This window comes from Capricornis sumatraensis, chromosome 7 (assembly GCF_032405125.1).
Source record: "Capricornis sumatraensis isolate serow.1 chromosome 7, serow.2, whole genome shotgun sequence".
Taxonomy (NCBI): Eukaryota; Metazoa; Chordata; class Mammalia; order Artiodactyla; family Bovidae; genus Capricornis; species Capricornis sumatraensis.
Window position 1 is genome coordinate 39136402 of NC_091075.1, and position 16861 is coordinate 39153262.

At 38.2% G+C, this 16861-nt stretch overlaps 1 protein-coding gene across 3 annotated transcripts in view; it reads left to right on the plus strand.

Moving 5' to 3' along the window:
• Positions 1–16861, plus strand: part of ABCG2 (ATP binding cassette subfamily G member 2 (JR blood group)) — a 127588-nt gene that overhangs the window by 81230 nt on the left and 29497 nt on the right. For all 3 annotated transcript variants that reach the window (XM_068975750.1, XM_068975748.1, XM_068975749.1), the window contains exons 2-6: positions 3555–3773; positions 10921–10980; positions 11851–11965; positions 12780–12932; positions 15579–15736. In XM_068975750.1, the coding sequence (XP_068831851.1) occupies positions 3565–3773; positions 10921–10980; positions 11851–11965; positions 12780–12932; positions 15579–15736 (695 nt within the window). In that variant the 5' untranslated portion in view covers positions 3555–3564. The remainder of the gene's footprint in view (positions 1–3554; positions 3774–10920; positions 10981–11850; positions 11966–12779; positions 12933–15578; positions 15737–16861) is intronic.

A 16861-nucleotide genomic window follows, 5' to 3' on the forward strand; every position in this document is an offset into this window, starting at 1 on the left:
ACCTCCTAGCAATGTGAATTACTAACTTAATCCTATCACAGTGAAGACGAACTCAGTATGCACACACTTCTAAAATTGTGATTGTATTTATCAGTTCTCTATCTTGGATGGATGGATGGATTATGGATGATCTTTCTTGGGTACTATAGTTCCAGTTGGTGCCTCTTATTAACAAAAAATCTCACAAAGATTTTGTACTAATGTCTATCTTGAGCCAATGGCCTATTTAAATTCAGGTGGGATATTATTTGATTCTCTTAATGAGCCTTGTGGAGTAGGAAATGACAACCCATTCCAGTATTCTTGACTGGAAAATTCCATGGGCAGAGGAGCCTGGCAGGCTACATTCCATGGGTCGCAAAGAGTTGGACAGACTGACCACACACACACACACACACACACACACACACACAGCCTTAGGAGAGTGTTAGAAAGTGTCCTTACACACACACACACACACACACACACGCACAGCCTTGGGAGAATGTTAGAAAGTGTCCTTGGAGCCTGAACATCAAATGGTGAATGGCAAGAGAAGCAATTGCTTGTGTCAGGCTAGTATAGTTTGGCTTTTGAAGTCATGGGGGATGGCTTAAGAAGTTTACAAAGTCAATATGCAAGGTCTCTATAGTTATTTGTACCTTGAGCCTTCTCTTTCATTGCTTTCAGAGAGTAGCGCTTTAGCTAATTATTACCATTCATTGTGCTCACAGATTAAAACTAAGCTCTTTTAATTTCCTGGGTGCCAGTCTATAAGTGGTTTCCTACTTTTGCAGTTTCCAAAATGGAATATGTTTTAAATGTGATAATAATAGAGCAGTTTCTGGCTATAGGAACAATTACAGATTATTTTGGTTTGGCGGACGTTCTACTATGATATGCTCAGGTGTGTGTGGTTTTCTTATGCATATCCTGTCTTGGTGTTCCTAGAGCTCCTTCACTGGAGAAGGAAATGGCAACCCACTCCAGTATTCTTGCCTGGAGAATCCCAGGAACAGAGGAGCCTAGTGGGCTGCTGTCTATGGGGTCGCACAGTCGGACACGACTGAAGTGACTTAGCAGCAGCAGCAGAGCTCCTTCAGTCTGTGGCTTGATACCTTCAGTTTTGGAAAATGCTTGGCCAATATTTCCTCAAATACTGATTCTGCTTCATTTTAATTTTCTCTTTTTCAGGTCTCCAGTTACATGTATGCCAGATCGTTTTCATCACATCTCATATGTTTCTTAGCTCTTTTATGTAGTTAAAAAAAAAAGCGACTTCTTCATTCTCTTCAGTCTGAAGTTTTTTGTTTCTTTTCCATGCTGATAATTTTCATACACTCTTCAATCTGGATGTTTTCTACATAGCAGTCTGTCAGTTCACTAATTCTTTCCCAGTTTGTATCTAAACTGCTATTAAACTCATCTACTGATTTTTAAAAAACTATTGATTAGTTCTTTGGTGATAGTCTATCTTTTCATTTATTTTCTTAGACATATTACTCAGTTATTTTAATGCAGATGTCTGATGACTCCAACCTGCAATACTTATGGGTCTACTTTTGTTTTCTTGTTTTGGAACATTAGGTCTTATTTTTTGGCGTGCTTGGTAATTTTTGATTGAAAATTTGGATGATGATGACTTTGGAATAGATTTAAATTTCTTTTAGCAAAATATGAGTGGATCACATTGCTTGAGTAAAGGCTGGTCTGTTTCTAGGTTGCTCATATTTCCAGGTCATAGCCCTACTGGTACGATCTCAAAAACTTGGAGTTTTCAACTGATAAACTCACAGCTCCAAACTTTGTCTCCCTGTTAATGAGCTGCTACTACTGCTAAGTCACGTCAGTTGTGTCCGACTCTGTGCAACCCCATAGATGGCAGCCCACCAGGCTCCTCCATCCCTGGGATTCTCCAGGCAAGAACACTGGAGTGGCTTGGTATTTCCTTCTCCAATGCATGAAAGTGAAAAGTTAAAGTGAAGTTGCTCATTCGTGTCTGACTCTTAGTGATCCCATGGACTGCAGCCTACCAGGCTCCTCTGTCCATGGGAGTTTCCAGGCAAGAGTACTGGAGTGGGTCGCCAGTGCCTTCGCCTATTGAGAGCTTTTGAGCAGCTTCCTTCTGCCTGGTTTTTCTGGGTTTTGCCCCATGTATGTGTAATTTGCCTCGAGAATGCTAGCATGGAATGCTTCATCTTTTCTCTTTTCCAGAATTTTAGATACTTAAGTCCTGGCTGGTTGGTTGCACCCATCAGAAAACATTCTTCAAAGAGCTGAATCTTGTATTTTGTCTGCTCTACAGTTGTCCTTAGGAGGATGATTGGTTTGGACCAGCTACTCTACTGTAGCCAGAGAGAAAGTTCTTCATTGATTACTTTGATTTTTAAGAATTAAAACTAAATTTATGGAAGTTTCATTTTTCAAAGCTATTGCACAAGCTGTTAAGTTCACCTTAAGATCCTTCTCTAAATCCTTATAAAAGGGCCTTTTCTAACTTGTTAAATGAAATATTTTAAACTTCATTTATAAATTTAATACTCACTTGTTGTTTTAAATTCTTTACTTAACTATTGGTTTGATCTTCTCAATCATTTTTATACATAATTCTAAACCCTCCTAGAATGTAAATGTTGCCCATTAAGAAAATGAGTTTATCATTCCAAACAGTTTTGGAGTTTGTCTTCTTAGTTGATTAAAGGAACACAGCAACCAGAGATGTAAAGTCAGGAGCTTTAAATTCAAAGAAATGTCTCTTGTCCCTGACTGCTTGGCCAACCCCCTTTTTGTAAGATCTATGTCATAGACTCAAATAAGAATGGAGTGATGGTGATCATGTAGCCTGTCCCTGATCTTGAGTCATATTATAATATGTTTTTTAAGTCAACTCTAACTCCCATTCATCTTTTGCTGCTTCCTGAGTTTTGAGTAATTTTCATACTCTCCCTATTTACTTGTTAGATGTTTAATTGACATCTAATTGGAGTTTATGTAATAAGAGTTGTGTCTGCCTCCCTAATGTAGGTTCCAAGCTTATTATTATTGTTGTGATATGGCCTGTTCATTGGAAATGGAGCTATTTATTGCACTGAAGTTTAAAACTGGACTTGTTTTAAAATTTTAAAAATACATTTAATTGTATCAAATATAGCCAAAATATTTTTACTTAAACATGTTATCAATATAAAATGACCAATAAGGCATTTTACATTAAACTTTTTTTGATCTCTAAAATTTTTAACAAATTGAGATAATTGACATAATATCATTAGTTTCAGGTGTACAACATAATGACATAATATTTGTATATTTTGTGAAGTGATCACCAAAATAAACCTAGTTAACACATTTTTTTCTTCTTATGGTGAGGACTTTTAAGATCTCTCTTGGCAACTTTCAAATATACAATACAGTATTATTACCTATAGTCACTGTGCCACATTATATCCGAGGTCTTATTTATTTTATAAGTGGAAGTTTGTACCAAAGCAGTTTTGTTTTAAGTGTATTGTTAACTACTGTTTACAGTTTCATTTACCCGGACTATCAACTTATTTTTGCTTTTCCCTCCACAGAAAGGCGGAAATGTTCAAAATGTCTTCCAATAGTTACGAGGTTTCTATCCCAATGTCAAAAAAACCAAACGGCATTCCAGAGACAACCTCTAAGGACCTGCAGACGTTGACTGAAGGAGCTGTGTTAAGTTTTCATAACATCTGCTATCGAGTAAAAGTGAAGACTGGCTTTCTACTTTGTCGGAAAACAATTGAGAAAGAAATACTAGCAAATATCAAGTATGTCCTTGAACTTTTATTTAAGTAGGTTCATTGACATGCAGGTTTTGGCAGGCTTTGCTTATTTCACATAAAGGTGTGCAAGTCTATACAGATATGTAGACACGTGCTTTCATTTAATTTGACTAAACTAGCAGTGAAAGGGTTGGATCACATGTTAAGTATATATAAATATAAGACTATAAACTAAGTCTAAGATATAAACTATATCTTAGCTTAGGTTATGTAGTTGAAGTCCAAAGTGATAAGAGAATTTAGGATCCAAATTAATATTTAATTATAGTTTAGAATCCAGGTTAATACAAATCTTCATTCTCTTCATCCAGCAACTAATGCATTAAATGGTGGCAAAGTGGGCAATAGAGTAGGAAGAAAATGAGCACTTAGTATCTACTGGGTCCCAAGATATCTTTTTCATATAGTATAGCCCTTAGGGTTTTACTGTTTTTTCTGAATTCTAGAAAATTTGAGCTGGATTCTTCCTCTCTGTGGAGTGGAAAGTGCATCTGGGTTTGCTTAGATAGCACAGCCTATGTGTTTTGTTAATTTTTTTGTTTAATAGGGGAATAATTATTCCTAGATAAAGCAAACAGCTTTTTCGGGCTTTCCAAGACTGGAGGAATGGTTTATTAAGAACACTTTGGCCAGGTACGGCTATGAACCTGTATGGAATCAGATGCTTCTCACGTTTTCTTAGTGCGTTATATGCGACTGTGGTCTTTTCTATTACTGGCAGCCAACTGCTTCCAGAAGACTAGAAAATGACAAATACAGGAGAGAATTTTGGGATGTGGGTTGGGAAAAAACATCAGGGATCTAAAATTGATTAGGTTGCCAGAAGGCCAGGAGCGGTGTAGAATTAAATAAAATTTTCTCTATACAATAACACAGACTGTACCACCTTCTTATGTTGAGAAACTCTATGTATCGGGAGAGGAATAATTGATGAAAAGCTTTTATCTTTTGCTCCATATCTAGACTAGCATTGACCGACCCTTCTGTAAAGCTTACTTTTTTTTTTGGTGGAGCATAATAATCAAGAAAAGTGCTGGTCACTTCAGATTTTGTGCTGATAAATGGAAGGTAACAAATGATTGGAATATGTACAGGTTGGTAAAATATACACTGCTCCAGGGTACATTTACCTTGCTTATGCTTTAAAGGTAGTAAATTAGTAACTTGATACACTAAAAGCCTCATCTGCTCAAGGCTTCATAATGTTTTTATGGTTCAGTGGTATGCATTTTAGCAACAGATGAGTTCATCCTACATGCACTCCTAGGTTCATAAAAACTCAGTCAAATCTTGCAATCCTTTCAAATTTTACAGTTAAAAGGGTACAAGGTTGGTTTTTTTTTTCTTGCTTGCTCACACTACTGGTTTAGGCCGTGGTGTTTTTTATGTTCCCCCTATCTGCTGGCTTCAACTAAGTAGAGTTTCTGGGATGGGGAAGAGGGTGCTCTCCTTTATCTCATTTTTGATTCATGTTTAATAGCACCATCAGCATGCAAAATAGTACCTGTGTTCCAGAAAAACTGATGAGGATTTTGATTTTTTGTTTTTTCTTTGGACATTTTATAATCTCACCTGTAGAATCAATGTAGATTCTCATTTCCCTCTGGGGGAGAAAATACTAAAATAAAAACTGACTATATGAATTCACTTTGGCTTTTCACTTTCATGCGTTGGAGAAGGAAATGGCAACCCACTCCAGTGTTCTTGCCTGGAGAATCCCAGGGATGGCGGAGCCTGGTGGGCTGCCGTCTGTGGTGTCGCACAGAGTCAGACACGACTGAAGTGACTTAGTAGTAGTAGAAGTATATGAATTAAAAAAAGTGAGATTTTGCTTCCTTATAAAAATCTTCCTGCTTAGTTTTTCTCCATACCCAGCAGCTGAACTTTTTTCTCACGAAAGCTGAACATTTCTAGAAAAAGTGATCCATTCCAGTGACTGTGTGGCTATCTTATCATGTTCAGGAAGATCCATTATAGTCTTTGGGAATTTTTTAAATTAATAATTTATTGTGAGATAATGTCAAGTTTAAACCTTGTGGAATATAACCGTCTCACCCAGATTCCCAGCTGTGAATATTTCACTGCATTTGTTCATCACTTTGTTTCTTTATCTACCAATTGTCGCTAATATTTTTCTAAGCCACTTGAGAGCAGGCGGTCTGTATGATGCTCCAGTATTCCTAACTCCGCCAGTGTATATTTTCTAGACATAGTGACCCTCTCTTAGAGAAACACAGGTTGTTGTCTCTAATAAGCTCAGGGGAAGTGTAGCTTCATAATGAATGCAATGATGGGTCTTACGGAGCCTTGGTAAACCATGCTCTTCACACGGTTGACTGACCACCACATCATGTCTCTTCAGTCTCATCCAAGCTGGTTTATTCCTGGCCAGCCCCTTAATCTTGGTCATCTGGTCATGTTAATGTCTCCCAGCCTTCTTTACCATATGTCACCATTTTCCCCTTTGTAAGAGACAAATTTTACAAGATAGATACTGTGACATTATTCCAAAATTCTATTTCTCATTAAACTTCAGCCCAGTAGCTCTAGCCCCCATTGATGACCCCTGCCTGAATCAGCAGGAACAATCTGTTTTGGTAGTTAATTGTTCTATATTTACCTAAATGTGACTTTCTGTTTTCATCCATCTCTTCTATATGTATTAGTTTGCATTCTAGTAAAAGGAAGAACTTCATTCACCATCTCTTATATTTGTATTTGTATAAATACAGACCCATAGATTTGTATTTTATTCAATAGCATTCAACAGTAGTGCATTATTGTCATTATTTGTCTTGATACTCTTATTGTTCTTGAGTCGGTCAGTGAGAAACTTCATGGTAGGTTCTGTATTTTTTTAACTCATTCTTTTGACATATTCTCATTCTTTGAATATTTTGTTGGTACAGCAAGAGGTTTCAGACTCATTGTGTACTTAACCTGTGTCAGACCTGGAATCAGCTGATGTTCCTTTTTGTGGAGGATAGAAATAATTGCACACCAAGATCTGGGTGCTTGGAATGTTTATCGCTATTAGGGTTTAGACTTATAGCTTTTAGACTTCTTAGTGGACAGACCTAGGGAACATATGTATGTTTCAGTATATGCACATGTGTACTTATATCTAAAACTTTCTATATCTGTGTATGTAGATTAAAACCCATGACTTCTTATTATTACATTCTCCAATTTTTGTCTAATATTCCAATGTTCTTTCCACATATCCATGTTTGTGAAACATCATTTCAGAATGTGACAAGCCTGCTTCTCATTGTCTTTGAGCTACCTATTGGTTGACTCAATCAATATTCTTATTCTTCAGTATAAGGAGACTCGTGCTGCTTCACCTATTGCCCCTCTTCCTCCCACTTCCCTTTGCAGCCTATGTTCTTGGATACTGGCATTGCTGTACTTCTACCCACTTTCATCACCTTCCTACTGAGAAGGGAAGTGGAAGTCTAATAGAAATAATCGACGTATTTGAACATCAAATAACAAATAAGGAATATAACTAAGTTTGTTCCCAATCAGACTACACCTATTTTTCATAAACTTTTCCTACTTCTTCTTTTTTAAAAAATATTTATTTATTTGACTGTATTGGGTCTTAGTTGTGTCATGCAGGATCTTTCATTGTAATGTGCAGGCTTTCTGGTTGTGTGTGGGCTTAGTTGCTCTGCAGCATGTGGGATCTTAGTTCCTTGACCAGGGATTGAACTCACGTCCCTTGCATTGCGAAGCAGATTCTTAACCTCTGGACTATCAGGGAAGTCCCTTTCCTACTTCTTGACATTAGTTTTTATTGAAAATATTTCTTTTGATTTTCCTATAAGTAATTGTCATTTATGGAAATGTGGAGACTCATTTATTCAACAAATGTCCAGTATCTACTAGGTACTTGACATTGTGCAAGATGCTAGTGACAGATGTGTCCTCTGTCCTCAGAAACCTTTTATTCTGATGGGAGACTCAGACAACTAGCATACCTTACTGTGTCATTCTACTGTAATAGAAGGGTTAGAAGACACTGTGGGTATCACTAACCCTAAATCAGAGGTTTGGAGGTGTGGGGAGAGAAAAGGTGAATATTGTATATGTGCACACTTATGTGTGAGTGTGTGTGTGTGTGTGTGTGGGTAGAGGGTGGAGAAAGGTCATGTTCCAGGCAATGAGAATGGCATTGACTGCAACCCAAGACCAAAGGATTAACCCATTATCCGCTAAAAAGTAATACATGTGATGTGAATCTTTTAGCTAGGTTTCATTTCATGTATTCAGTATTCAGGTGGTCTACCCATTGTAAACCACTACACTACATGTTTTGGGGGTGGGGGAAAAGACAGGATGACATAATTCTTGTTGGCAAGGTTTTACAGTGTAGAGAGGGGAACTTTCCTGCATGTAAATACTGTAAAGCAGTACTTAAGGGTGGGGAATCGGTTTTGAGGGATGACAGTAGGGCAGAGGGTAGGGTGGGGAAACAAGGGAATTATAGACCATAGACTACTTTATGGGCCATCCATCTGTGTCGCAACGACTCATCTCCGTTGTAGCATGAAAGCAGCCATAGATAATACATACATGAATGAGTGTAGCTCTGTTCCAGTAACACTTCATTTATGGAAGCAGAAGACAAGTGACCAGCTGTACTAGAATGTAAATTCCACTCGGGCTAGGACATTTATTCTCAGCTCCGACCTGTGTCCTAGAAGAGTATCTTGTTATACATAGTAGACACTGAATAACCGTGTTGAATGAATGAAGGGAATATTAGCCACTGCTCCACACTGGAACTGTTGTGATTGCATGCTATTGTTGTCTCCTGTAATTCTAGGGCTTAGTACCAAAGTAAGCCCAACTCAAGAACCTGTAAAATTCTCTCTTAGAATTTTTATATTCAGTTCAGAATTAATTTATTCAGATTGCTTGATCTTAATCTGAGGAGATATTTTTAAAACCTGGAAAGATTTTCTGACAATTAAATCTTTTTTTTTAAAATTTATTTATTTGGCTTCACTGATCTTAGTTGCAGCATGTGGGATCTAGTCCCCGGATCAGGAATTGAACTGCCCCTTGCATTGAGAGCATAGAGTTTTAGCCACTGGACCACCAGGGAAGTCCTAACAATGATGTCTTAATGAATAACAAGCTTATATCGGGTACATTAAGAGCTATTGATAAATCCATCTTGGAAGTTCACCCAACCATTAGCATGTCTTTTTACATCTGTGGGGAAAGGTCACTGAAAAAATAAGGGATTTTTCTGTTTTACAGTTTGTTCCTGGTTTACCTAACTCATTTATTTGCCAGTGTTTCAGCTGATGAGCAAAGTGAAACATACTTGTCATCCTAGTACCAGCCATTTCACAGTTTTGATGTTGCAAGCTCAAAAGTCAATAAACGCTGAGGTCCTCTTGATTGGAAGCACTGAGGCACATTGTAAAGTTTATCACTCACAACACTTGTGTAATCAAATAATTTGTTTCTGTGAAAATACGTGGGAATGAAATACCCTTTGGTTTTGGACCTTCCACTTGGAATAGATGCCATTTTCTCTGTGGAATAAATTGTGACTTGCCTACCAATTTCAAAAAGAGATTGGCCTTAGTCATCAGAGTTGTGAAAGGGCTTCACAGGCCTCTTATTTCATCATGTCTTTATAACTGTGGAGGCCTTGCCCTTAATTCTTCTTTCTCCCATTCATCCTCTTTAACCATTCTACTGGCTACCTATAGGATAAAAGCCAAAATATTTGCCCTCTTCTTGTGATTCAGAACCATCAATACTACCTTAATTTTTTCCTCCCTCCTGCTTTCTTTCTGAATATTGGCTGGCCTCAAACATCTGCCTTGTTTGGAACATGCTGTGTGTACACCATCTCTGTATATCCTTAAAGGTCATCTACTGTAGGAAGTGGCATCCACCATTTTTAAAATTGGAGGATAGGTGCTTTACGATGTGGTGGTCTCTGCCATATATCAACACAAATCAGTATAGTTATGTATATATATACACACACATATATACGTATACACACACACACACACACACATATGCTGTGCTTAGTCACTCAGTTGTGTCTGACTCTCTGCGACCCCATGGACTGTAGCTGCCATGCTACAGTGGGGCATGGGGATGGGGATTCTCCAGGCAAGAATACTCGAGTGGGTTGCTATGCCCTCCTCCAGGGGATCTTGCCAACTCAGGGATCAAACCCAGCTCTCCCACATTGCAGGCAGATTCTTTATCATCTGAGCCACCAGGAAACCCCAAGAATACTGGAGTGGGTAGCCTATATCTTCTCCAGGGGATCTTCTCAACCCAGAGATCAAATCCAGGTCTTCCACATTGCAGGCAGATTCTTTACCATTTGAGCCACCAGAAAAAAAATATATATATATGTATCCCCTCCCACCACTTCTAAACTGAGAAATAAGTATAAATTTCTACTTATACTTTACAAGAAAGAAAATAATATATCTTAAGGGTATATATTTTACTTTTCTAATTTGATTAAGAATTTTGGGAGGGTTTAGAACTGGTGATATTTTCTTTTTAACCACCTTGGGGTGCTTTATTCTAGCCATTAAATTTTCATTGCAGGTGTACTGCTTCTTTGTCTGACTAGATTTGAGCAATGAAAACACTACTACTGATGATTCTAGAAATCCACTGACATTAATTGTGTAGAAGTTGACAAGGTAGCAAGTCACATGATGTGAAGATAATAATCGTCAAGCATCACTCAAGACTTATTATGCACTTTATTTTACACTGTGCAAGGAGAGTAAGTGTAACAGAGATGCTTCACCAACATCTGTTATGTCAGGGAACTTTGAAAGTTCTTGTGTCCTTTTCTAAAAAATTTAAATGTTGTAGAGAATAAGCAAAAGGAGTTTAGAGGAACCCAAGTCATTTTTATTCTAAGTCCTGACTAGTGATTAACATTCTTTGTAGTATGCTAGATTTTTATTACTCAACAATTCAGTTTCTTTTTCCTTTAAGAGTTGATTTGTGCTATTTTTTCTCCTATCATTTTATCAACCTTCATTGAGTGTATTAAATACAAACCCTAAATTATAGAACTGGTTTAAAACTGGATAAGTAACTGGATATATTTCTGCATTTACAGTGGAGTCATGAAACCTGGCCTCAATGCCATTCTGGGACCCACAGGTGGAGGCAAATCTTCGTGAGTATAATAGTATAAGTAAGCTTTTTCTTTGTAGTTTTCACGTGTGGTTTTTAAAAAATGGAATTAGAGTCAACATAAATATTATGTTAGTTTCAGGTGTACTATATAGTGATTTGACATTTGCATTCATCAAATGATCACCATGATAAGTCAGGCCATCTGTCCCTGTATAAAGTTATTACAGTATTATTGACCCTATCCCTTATACTGTGTGTTACATCCCTGTGGCTCATTTATTTTATGACTGGAGGTTTGTACCTCTCAAATCTCCTTCACCTGTTCCCCACCCCCAGTTTTAAGGTGCTTTTAAAGAACACTTTCGTGTGAGCAGGTGTGTGTTTGTTGAACATTTTCTCCATGTCTGGTTTGGTACTGGTTGCTACGGATAAGGTGCAGTTGTGCTAGCTTGTGATTGTGTCCTGAGGAAGTCTTATTAGGTCAGCTTTACTAATAGGACACTGACAGGACTCGATAAGGTGATGGGCATACAGCTGTCAGCTATGATTTGAGGTATAGAGTGGAAAAGGAAGGGGATAAAACTGAAAGTGGGGAGAGGAGCCAACGGCATAGTGAAGGCTTATATCTTAAGCAAAGGATCGCATTGCCTGCCTGGAGACCCCCAAGGTCAGACAATCAAGGGGGCAGTTTGGGTGGTCTGTGCTGGATCAGGTAAGAGAGCTTTACTTTCATATTTTTGGGCTTTATTATAGCATATAATTTTTAAAAAGAAGGTAAGATTTACAATATATGTATATAATTTTAGTTAAACCATATAATTTCTTGATCTGTTAATTTGGATTCAAATTAGCTAAGAGGCAAAGCCTGATTTGGAGGGGGAAAAAAAGCAATAATGTATGTCTTTTATAGGTTGTTAGATATCTTAGCTGCAAGGAAGGATCCACATGGATTATCTGGAGATGTTTTGATCAATGGAGCACCTCGACCTGCCAATTTTAAATGTAACTCAGGTTATGTGGTACAAGTAAGTATTTGTGACTTTACCTATTAGATTTCTTCTGATTTTTTATATGGGCAAGTGCCTTGGCTGATAGTTGAGTGTGCTTCCAATTGACTACATGACATAATCATAGAAAAAACTTTTCTTTATACCAGCTTTTCATAATATCCTATAAGATTCAGAACAGTATTATATGAAAGAAGAAAGTCTGGAATATGACCCTTGTAAGGGCAGTAGTATCAACTCTTATTATCATATCATTTCTAAAACACATTACTATTTTACTGTTTTTGCCTTACCATCACGTCTCTCCTTCCCCTAGCTTAGAACAGTGTTATATAATCCTTGTGTAAAGCATTCTATAAATGTCTGCCAGTAGTAATCATAATTACCTGTGTTCTCTCTGGGTATACAGGTTAGAAATGAAAATTAATTCATCAGGCTATGTAGCTGTCTGAACATGGAGTTATTGTAATTTGTTTAATTGCAAGTTCATTACTGGGGCTTCCCAGGTGGCACAGCGGTAAACAATCCACCTGCCAATGCAGGAGATGCAAGAGATGTGGGTTCCATTCCTGGGTCAGGAAGATTCCCTGGAGAAGAGAATGGCAACCCACTCCAGTATTTTTGCCTGGCGTATCCCATGGACAGAGCACCCTGGCAGGCTACAGTCCATAGAATTGCAAAGAGTGGGACATGACTGAGCACACAACACACACAAGTTCATTGTTAGCTAGAACTTGGGTATCTTGTTTTTGTGGATAAGTTAGATATACTACAGAGTGATGATATTAGAAAAGACCTCATATATCTTGTTAAAATGCCATTTTTCTTTAAGGATGATGTCGTGATGGGGACTCTGACAGTGAGAGAAAACTTACAGTTCTCAGCAGCCCTTCGGCTTCCAACAACTACGACAAATTACGAAAAAAATGAACGGATTAACAAGGTTATTCAAGAGTTAGGTCTGGATAAAGTGGCAGATTCCAAGGTAATGTGGAAAAAACTGATAATATCATAGTGAGCAAATAGGACCTCACCTGTGTGGATAGTATAACTTACTCAGAGATTTTCTATAATATGTATGGTCAAGAGTGGCTGCTTTCTGAAGCCATGAGAAAAGTGACTGGTTACCTAACATGAAGATGGAAGTTAACCAGGTTAACAAAAACTGAAAGTGACTCACTCTTGGGCAGCAAGTGTGGCAATGCGTTCTAGTACGTGGAAGTGTTCTTTGCTATGAACAGGTGACCCTTTCTGTGATTGCAGCTCTTGGTCCTGTCCCACCTCTGGTCGGTTGGTTGTCACGTCTCATTCAGTGTCTTCACGCTAACTTTCCTTCTTCCTGTTTTCTTTTCCTCTTGCAGTTGTTCTTCTTCTGTTCTTCCATGAGGCTTTCTTCCATTGCTTTTGAGAATTCTATTTCTGGAATTCATAAATGGTGAAAATTCAAGGATTCAGTATGTTTCACTTTGCTGTCAGTTGGCTTCCAAAATTACATTCGGTCAAACTAGGGATTTATTTGTAGTTTGTGTAGCTTCCAACTTGTTTTTCTGAAGTCTTTCTTTGGACATTTTTGCCTCCCATTCCTCCCTCCCTCGCTTCCCTTCTCCCTTTCTTCTACCAGTGTCTACTTACAGACTGTTACGTGCTGGTCTATTTTAGGCTTTAGATATAACAGTTGTAGGCAGGAGGGTAAAGTAACTCCTTTTGTGAGTTATGCAAGTTTGGAAAGAAGAATTGAGATAAATGAGTGACCTTTATGGTTGATGACTAGGTATAAAAAGATTTTCTAGAAAACATCTGTATCTTTTGGTGAAGATGAGCTTTTCAGCTTGTGATGGCTCTAGTTTAGTCCCCTTGTGGTAGAGGTAACAAAGAATGGGGATATTTTGCTGGCTGCTGTTTCAGATGATACTTTCTGACATTATTTAATGTAAAGTATATTTTGCTGTATTTTGTTTGGAAAAATAACCCTGAGATGCCACCGTATTCCACTAAATTAATTTTGGGAGGATTGGGTTTCCTTTGTATTAGCTCTGTTTATTTGATAGTGTCTTTCCAATAAGGTATTTATCATTCTTTATCTTTAAGTAAAAGTTCTCTACCAATAGGCAGTCATTACCCATTCCTTGCATGGATTCCCAGGGAAAATAAGCTGAAACAGTTTGTTGACTTAGAATTTATTTATCTAATTAATTGAAATACTTCACTTAATGTTTTTAGTTTTTATGAAATTTTAAGCATGACAAATGTAGAGAGAATAGTCTGATTACTTAGTTGTTACTGAGTCCAAGTTTGTATAGCTCACCATGTGACAGACCAGTAAATTGAGAGATGAATTGTTGGGGCAAAGAAAAGTGACTTTATTTGAAAAGTCAGCAGACTGAGAAAACGGTGGATGAATGTCCCAAAGAGCTATCTTACCCAAATTAGAATCAGACATTTTTTATAATAAAAGAGGAAGAGGGTGTGATTGGTTGTTACAAACTTCTTAATGTCAGAATCTTTTGTTCTTGCAGCTTTCATGTGGATCTGGTCACAATGTTCCTATAAACCCTAACAAGACAAATGTTATTCTCTGTTATGCAACTTTCTATCTCTGTATGAACAGAAAAAGTCTAATCATTCTTACCTTTAAAGGTCAGATCTTGGAGAATGGGCTATCCTGTATGGGCTATAAGCCACATTCATTCAGATTTCCTCATTTTTCTTGAAAATGTCTGTCACAGGTCGGTTAGAGGATCCGATCACGGGCATGAGTAGCACTTGATTCTTGTCTTTTTGAAGACTCATGATATAAGAACTGAAGTGATAATATGATTGAACCTGGCTTCATATTGAATCTATTCCTTTAGATCTGACCTGTATAGGCTGTTGCCTGAGCTTAGCCATGCTGGCTCTACATCTTCTACAAAATGATATTGATAACTATTAATATGAGAATGATTTCCTACTTCCTTTCTCCCCCAAAACCTTCCTGGTCCCCCACCACACAGTAACGCTGACTGGTTGAAAAGACCCAGCCAATTGCCCTGTAGAACAGTCTTCCTTCCCATGTAGAATAGCCCTATAGAATAGTCTACTCATCCTGTTGCCCTGTAGAATGAGTCAGGACTTCTTTAGTAAGTTAAGGTACAGGAGGGCTCAATTTGGGAAGACTTATGATGATATAAGTGGTGCTAATGTGGAATAATAGAAGGTGAACTTTCCTAGCTACCAAGCCACACTGATGACTTTGTTGGGGATGGGGTGGGGGTATCAGAAGGCTATAAGAAGACTAACAATTATAGATGCTTTCAACTTCTCTGCTCCTATCTTCATCTCTCTTTTTGGTCTGTAATTTCAGACCAAATCTTTTAGTGTTCTAGCTTACCTGTCGTAAAACTAAATGTTTGGCTTGATAAGAAACATACAAAGCATAGGTTTCATATTTTACCAGTTCTGACCTGAACCTCAGTTTACTCTTCAAGTTAAAGAGAAGCCTGCCTCTTCTCCCATATTGTCATTTATTTGCTATTTTGAAAAAACGAGGATTATGTGATGAAGTAACTCTTATAGGGCTGGAACATTTTAGGAGCTCAACAAATGATAGCGGCAGAGGATGTGATTGTTGATAATGGTATTTGTGTTTTAGGTTGGAACTCAGTTTATCCGTGGTGTGTCTGGAGGAGAAAGAAAAAGAACTAGTATTGCAATGGAGCTTATTACTGATCCATCCATCTTGTTCCTGGATGAGCCCACAACTGGCTTAGATTCAAGCACAGCGAATGCTGTCCTTTTGCTTTTGAAGAGGTAAATGCCATGAGAATATTATTCTTTCACTGATCTACTGCGTGGTCACCTGCTACGTCCCAGGTATTCTTCTTGGTGCAAGGGATTCATCAGTAAGCACAACAGACAGAAATGTCTTCCTTGGTTGCAGGGAAAGTCAGTTAATGTAAGTGTTTCATGAAAAAATGAGGCAGGCTGAGAGTGTAGCAAAATATGGCTATGGTGGAATAGAGATGCTGTGTTATATATAGAATGATCAGGGAAGACCTCAAAGAGGTCTTGAGCTGGAAGCAGATGAACAAGACCTGGATATATGAGAGTAGAGAGTTCTAGTGGAAGGGACAGCCAGTGGCCCTGAGGCAGAGTGGGCCTCCTGTGTTTGGAACCCAGTAAGCTGTGGAGGGGGGTGGGTGTTAATTATTGATTACTTTGCTCAGGGTGCCTTAGCGTAGTATAACAGACTGGATGGCTTAACATAGAAATTTAGTTCTTCACATTTTTGGAGTCTAGATGTCCAGGATCAGGCATTCAGCAGAACTGTTTCTTCTGAGGTCCCTCTCCTCAGCTTGTAGATAGCTGTCTTCTCTCTGTGTTTTTACTTCATCTTCCCTCTGTGTATCCACGTCCTAATCTTCTCTTCTTATGAGGACACTGGTCCTGATTGAATGATGACACTCACATGACCTTATTTATCATAACTGCCTGTTTATAGTAAAGAGCCTCTCTCCAAATACAGTTATATTCTGAGGTGCTCCTTAGCACCTCAGTACCTCAACATGAATTTTGAGGACGCACAATTCAGTTCATAACAGTTAGAAAAGGACATGAGATGAGTTTGAGTGGTTGGCAGATTATATAGACTATAGGCCACTCTAAAAACTATGGCTTTTAATGTCTAGGTGATGTGGCAAGCTTTCAGAACCGAGGACCGGCAGTTATGTAGAGAAAAGCCTGTATAATTGGTCAGGGGTGAATGGGAGGAATCCAGTGAGGAGGCTGTTTGTATTAGCACAGTTGAGGTATGATGCCAGCTTTGACTAGGATGGTAGTGGGAAGAGGGGAGGAAGCGGGTGGGTTCTATCTATTTGCCAAATAGAGTCAACATGATTAGCTTAGAACTGGTTGTAGGGTGTGATTATTGAGAGA